The sequence below is a fragment of the Oreochromis aureus genome, linkage group 22 (genome assembly GCF_013358895.1).
Source record: "Oreochromis aureus strain Israel breed Guangdong linkage group 22, ZZ_aureus, whole genome shotgun sequence".
NCBI classification, from domain to species: Eukaryota; Metazoa; Chordata; class Actinopteri; order Cichliformes; family Cichlidae; genus Oreochromis; species Oreochromis aureus.
In genome coordinates, this window is record NC_052962.1 from 19,153,030 (window position 1) to 19,159,536 (window position 6,507).

At 44.4% G+C, this 6,507-nt stretch overlaps 1 protein-coding gene across 1 annotated transcript; it reads left to right on the forward strand.

The window, feature by feature from the left end:
* Window positions 1–845: 845 nt before the first annotated feature.
* Window positions 846–2,872, forward strand: klhl38a (kelch-like family member 38a). Its single transcript, XM_031729210.1, has 3 exons — window positions 846–2,201; window positions 2,303–2,408; window positions 2,583–2,872. The coding sequence occupies exons 1-3, from the start codon at window positions 846–848 to the stop codon at window positions 2,870–2,872; spliced, it is 1,752 nt and encodes a 583-aa protein (XP_031585070.1).
* The last annotated feature ends 3,635 nt before the right edge of the window (window positions 2,873–6,507 follow it).

Below are 6,507 nucleotides of genomic sequence, written 5' to 3' on the forward strand. Positions count from 1 at the left end.
ACAGGTTGACAGATGAGGTCAGTTCATGAGCTTTCGTGTTTCCAGATGACATTGTGGTGTGTAGTGAGAGGAGGGAGCAGGTGGAAGAGAGCCTGGAGAGGTGGAGGTATGCACTGCAGAGAAGAGGAATGAAAGTCAGGAGGAGCAAAACAGAATACATGTGTTTGAATGAGAGGGAGACGAATGTAACAGTGAAGCTGTGAAAAGGTCATGAATGTGGATGAGTTTAAAAACCGGGGTCAGCTATCCAAAGCAACAGACAGTGCACAAGAGAGGTGAAGAAGAGAGTGAAGGCAGGGTGGAGTGGGTGGAGACGAGTGTTAGGTGTGATTTGTGACAGAAGGATAGCAGCAAGAGTGAAGTGAAGGTTTACAAGATGGTAGTGAGACCTGCTGTGATGTTTAGTGTGGAAATGGTGACACAAACAAAAAGACAGGAGGCTGGGCTGAAGGTGGCAGGGTAAAGATGTCAGTATTTTCGCTGGGACTGACCAGAAATCAGAGGGACAGCTCAGGTCGAGCAGTTTAGAGACAAAGCTAGAGGTGCAAGGCTGAGATGGTTTGGACATGTGCAGAGGATAGACACTGGATATTTTAGGAATACATGAGGAAAAGAGGAAGAACACAAAGATGATTGATGGATGTAGTGAAGGAGGACATGGTTAGTGTGACAGAGGAGGATGGTACACAGAGAGTAAGATGCAAGCAAATAAAAAAAAATGTGGTCATCACTAATATTTATTTAGAGTAATCACATCCTCAGCATACTCAGTCCACCTTCTCCCACTGGAAAACAAAAATACAACAGTCACAAAATGATTCCTGCTTTGTCCTCCCTTCTGCAGAATGGCCACCAGACCACAAGATGTTTTCTCTTTCAAAGACACTGAACTTCCCTCTCACCTGCTCGCAAAGCTCAACGTCCTCCGGCAGGAGCGCATCCTGACGGACGTCCTGCTCTGCACTGAACACCAGGAGATCCCCTGCCACAGGAACGTCCTGGTGTCCAGCAGCCCGTACTTCCGCGCCATGTTCTGCAGTAACTTTCTGGAGAGCAGCCAGGCGCGCGTGAATCTGAAGGGAATCTCTTCAAATGTGCTCATTGGCATTGTGGACTATGTTTATACGGGCTGCATCACCATCACCATGGACATTGTGCTCCCACTCATGCAGGCAGCTTCCATGCTTCATTACGGAAGCCTCTTTGAAGCCTGCTCCGTGTTCCTCCAGGAGCAGCTGAGCCCGGAAAACTGCCTGAGCATGATCCGACTGTCTGAGATCCTTCACTGTGAGAGCTTGAAGGAGAGGGCTAAGGAGATGGCTGTGAGGTCCTTCTCTGACGTGGCCGCTACAGAAGATTTCTGTGAGTTGTCTCTCCCGGAGCTCATGTGTTACCTAGAAGACGACCGACTTTGTGCTGAGGAGGAACAAGTGTTTGAGACCCTGCTGGCGTGGATCCATCATGACCCGTTCTCACGACGGGGAGCAATCCACGATCTCTTCAAGAAAGTCCGTCTGCGCTACATCCACCCAACTTACCTCTTCCAGTTCATTGCCAATGATCCACTGGTGCAGAGCTCCAGCCTTTGCACTGAGATAATCGAGTCAGTCCGCCGCCTAATGCTTACAGTCAGCGCCAAGTGCAGCCGTGAGCTGAAGCCTCTGTGGACCACACCGAGACGTTATACCTGCAGAGAAACGCTGGTGGTAGTTGGAGGACGCAAAAACAACGAACAGACTTCAAGGGAAGCGTTACTCTATGACGAAAGGACTCAGCGTTGGCAGTGGTTGGCCAAGCTCCCCTTGCGCCTCTACAAAGCCGCGTATGTGTGCATTCACAGTATCCTCTACGTCCTCGGCGGGCTCAGCCTCTGCATGGCGTCAGGCGACAGCTCGGTCAGCGCTACAGTTTACACACTCTCCCTCAAAACGAACCAGTGGAGAACTGCCGAGCCCATGCTGGAGCCACGATATGCCCACCAAAGCGTCTCATACCTGCACTTTATTTTTGTGTTAGGAGGCATCGGTGTAGATAAGCGCATCTCTCAATCAGTAGAGAGATATAACAGTATGTTTAACCAGTGGGAGGCCATGGCACCCATGCCCACAGCCGTGCTTCATCCAGCTGTTGCAGCCAGTGATCAGAAGATCTATGTTTTTGGAGGGGAGGACGCCATGCAGAACCCAGTCAGGCTGATTCAGGTAAGGAAGGCTTCAGTCAAAGTTAGCATTCAGTGAAGAACAGCCTGTGATGCTCAGGAAAACCAAAAAGGCTGATTGATGGTGTTTGTGCTGTGACACAGGTGTATCACATCGCTCGCAATCTGTGGTCCAAATTAGAGACAAGGACGGTGAAAAATGTCTGTGCTCCTGCCGCCGTTATAGACGACAAGATCTATATCATAGGAGGTAAGGACACATTTTTACTTTTAAAAAACTGAGGAAAACCGTTGTTCTCAGCAGCTGTTTTACGCTAAAATATGGCCTAATATAGTCTGACTCAGATTTCGACCTGATTGGTCGACTTTGGGATTTGCTGACTATATGTAATTTACAATGACTTACCAACCATCTAATCTCCAGGGTACACCACGCGAATGATAGCCTACGACACCAAAGCCAACAAATTCTTCAAGTGTGAGAACCTGAAGGAGCGACGAATGCATCACAGTGCTACAGTGATCAACGGCAAGATCTACGTCACCGGTGGACGCATCCTGAATGGCCACGACGTCATCGAGGACTCGGACTGCTTCGAGTGCTACGACCCAAAAACAGACGTTTGGACCTCTAAAGGTTCTCTGCCGTACAAGCTGTTCGACCACGGCTCTCTCCCGCTAGTCTGCGTTTCCAACAGACCCAACCCACCATGACCCACCATCTAATCACCGCTTGCTCCTTTTTATTGTGATCTTCACCTGCCCTTTGCCATTATTTATTGGCTTCTAACAGAAATGGGAAACCATGTCAGAGTGACACCATTCTTCCACGCAGCTCAGTAAAGTGGCATTTAAGGCCGGGCTGACTTTCATCTGCATCAGAGAAGAAGAGCTCAGCTGGCATGCAGAGGTGTCATTTCTAAGCATCTGGGACGGAAGTGAACCGAGAACCCCAGAAATGATGAGAGGCAGCTGCTCGGACACGTATGTAATCCAAACAGCTGTTTAAAAGCTGTTTCCGCAGATGGATACACTTGTATAAAGCAAACTAAATGTGTTAATACTGTATTTTCCAAGATATTTGAACACAGCGTGTCACTCTGTATGGCAGCTGCACTTAACTCTTGACAAAACTGAAACTGGTTAATAATTTGCACTTTATAGGTAAAAAAAAATAATACATTCCTTCCTGACCCAGATGTGTATCAGAGGGCACTGATTAATGAGAATAAGGGCTACTGCAAAGTTGTACTTGCTCTGATTTTTGGTGAAGTTTTGCAAAGAAGAACTTTTTTTTTTCTCACCTGTAGCAACTTTATTCCAGTCTTGGGGGGTTGATTTTCAGTTAAAACCCAACAAAGCTTGTTCTGTTTTAAAGATGTCTGCTTAAAACATGGCAGAACCAGTATGCAAAGATGTGACGTTTTGGATCAGTCCAAGATCTGTGAGCAAATATTTCAATGGTGGTTTACATTCATATTTCACCGTGCACGCAAATGTCATTAGATAAAGACAACACTGTGGCCTGCTGTGAGCGGGCATGAGTAAAAAAATGTTGTTAGAGATCCTTTTTTTGTGTTTACGGGCTACATCAGACACCAGGGGCAACCTAAAGGTGGTCTGGCATAATCATACCAACTGATCTGGAATTAATTTTTTATTCATTTGGGAAATCATAGTCATACAGAAAGAAATCCTTACCTGTCAAGACTTTGATTGCCATTACATCCCTCTGTGTCCTACAGACCTCTTGTCCTTCATGGAGCATGCATTCAGTGTTTTGCTCCAGCCCTTGGTAACTCCATTATTGGATAATTTGTGGTATGCATCTTAATGTTTGAGACTTTCTCACGAATCAACTGAACAATGCATTGCTGCTACTTGCACATTAAGAGACTTCCTCTTTATTTTTGTATGCGCTATTACTTGTACGATGTGCATAAATGTTGTGATTATGTACTAAAGAGAAAGTCAAATTTCTAATTTGTTTCAATGATTCTTTCTGCACATGAAAACAGATCAGCATCTTTGTTTAGCTTATCAGTCTTCATTTTGAGCAGGTTCGTAATTTGCCTGCAGAGTAGCTGAGTCACGACCCCCTCGTGCATGAGGGAACACCATTAATGCAGAAACATGTTCTGGTTGTCAGGTGACACATTTGCTCTCCGTACATCATTAAACACCAGTGCAAAACCCATTAAAATATTGGGATGATCCTGGAATGTAGTGAATGCATTTCTTTATGTGAGTGTCAACCTCTTGACCCTTCAGGGGGCATTCTCCTCATGCAGAGCGTCTGGTATGAGAAGCTCCACGTGAAGGCTTCATATCCGGTTACCACTGTCCCCCTGAGAGGCTCACTGTTTGCAAGGTATATGGCCTACTTAAAACTAGCCCTCCAGCAAAGCTGACCTGAGGGGAAGAGATTTGGGATCAGATTTCACTCTTACGCTTTAATGCTCGTCCATTAGTGTTAGTGGAAAAGCTGAAACTTGCCTACAAGCACCGACCAAATGGGAATTTCATCACTGTCTCTGAGTTAAATGGCTCCTTGTTAGCCTGGTCCCTCTAAATGCCTCTCTGTAACCCTGTGTGAATGCATTCAACAACTCCTGCTTGCAAAATGAGCTTAATGTCTAAACTCAAAATGCTGAATCCACCAACGCAGTGACTTTTCCGATTATGTCACCGGCAGTCACGTGCTCAGCTCAGTCAACCAGATGAGAATGTAAGAAAGCCCAGTGAAACCTTCCACTGAGCTGCTGCTAAATACACAGCCTTCTCAGATTGTTTACAGACTCTGTGTTTGCTCAATACCTTTCCATAGAAACCAGTGTGTGAGGGTCACCCTTAAGGGAGGCTGTGGCCTGGGCAGGTTATTTTCAGTATCTGTTACTAACCCATTAAGGGGTAGCATATCATTGCCTATTCTGTGTGTGGAGGAAGAAGAATGTATATGTGTATGTGTGTGTGTGTGTATTATAGTAACATGCTTCATTTATTATCCATCAGTATGAGCCTTACACTAAATATTTTTTAACAAGCTACTGAAAAATGAAAGATTGTTGGGATGCAGCTTTTGTGTTTTTGCTTCTGTACATGGTGGGTTTTAAGTCAAACAAATAAAAAATATTAAAAAGTAAATTAAAAAAAAATTTGTAAAAAATAAAACTGTCATTGAAGTGCAGACTTTCAGTTTCAGTTTAAAGGGTTTAACAAATGTATTGTGTTAATAGTTCCCCATTTTCAGAGGCTCAGAATGAATAAACTAACATAATTTTAATTATACGGATCGTTTTTAATATTTTTTACTCCCTGAAGTCTGCAGCCCATGAACTTGTGCTCCTCTTCTTGCTTTGACATCCTCTGCCTCTTTACTTTAGCCGCCATCTATCTCCATTCAGTCACCGAAAAGCTGCTTTCCTGAGATGAGCTCGGGTGGGTTGCTATCCATTTGTGAAGCTTTGTCCAGTTAGTTTTGCAGCATTTGTCTAAACCTGAGCAGAGAGTATAGCTCTGCACACTTTATAATTCATCCAGCTGCTTCGATCAGCAGTCACATTATCAATACACAGTGGCGGTCGCAGCGGTAGCCCATGCCATAAAATTACCTCCACCAGGTGTAGTTTGCATGAGCGATTTCTCCCCTTCTCCATACTTTTCTCTTCCCATTATTCAACTTCATCTCGGTTTCACTGGTCCAAAGATTTTGTTTCTAGGACTGTGCAGGATGTTTTCTAGCAAATCTGGACTTCCTGTTCTTGAGTGTAATCAGTGGGTTGCCCCTCAAGTGTTCTTGACTCGGTCAGATGTTATTTGCTTTTCTTAACCATGAAAATAATTCCGTCATCATCCACTTCAGTATTCTTACATGGTCTTTTGATATTGAATGCATTCCTTTTCCATCACTTTGATGCGTCCCAACATCTCATTGGACTTCATTTTTCAGTTAAATATATTAAAAGAGAGTTCAACATTTGTTATCGTTCAATTGTTCAATTAATTTTGAGCCTCTGAAAACTGATAACGATACAAATTGTATAGAAATGGTTATAATTTCTAAACCTGAAAGTCCTCTGCAGTGATGTCCACAGGCAAGAGGTAAAAGAAAAAAAAAAAAAAAAAACATCAAAACATAACATGTGGTTGTCCAAAAACTTATGGATCCGTCTGCAATGCAGATCCTTTACCACCTGATGTCCTCGTGCCTGCAGGCTGATGGAGAGGAAACACATTTCATGTTTATTTTGCCTCTATCGCCCTCTGCTGCCTAACACAGGTTTGCACAGTGCTCTGTAAGCCTGCAGGCATATAAGGGTGAACTCTGTAACAGGGCAACCGAGTCAGAC

Bases quoted from the DNA above. Each gene is read 5' to 3' on its own strand.
- klhl38a (XM_031729210.1), top strand. From the start codon at position 846: ATGGCCACCAGACCACAAGATGTTTTCTCTTTCAAAGACACTGAACTT. The intron at 2,202-2,302 runs GTAAGGAAGGCT...GCTGTGACACAG, and splicing joins ACCCAGTCAGGCTGATTCAG to GTGTATCACATCGCTCGCAA. The intron at 2,409-2,582 runs GTAAGGACACAT...TCTAATCTCCAG, and splicing joins CAAGATCTATATCATAGGAG to GGTACACCACGCGAATGATA.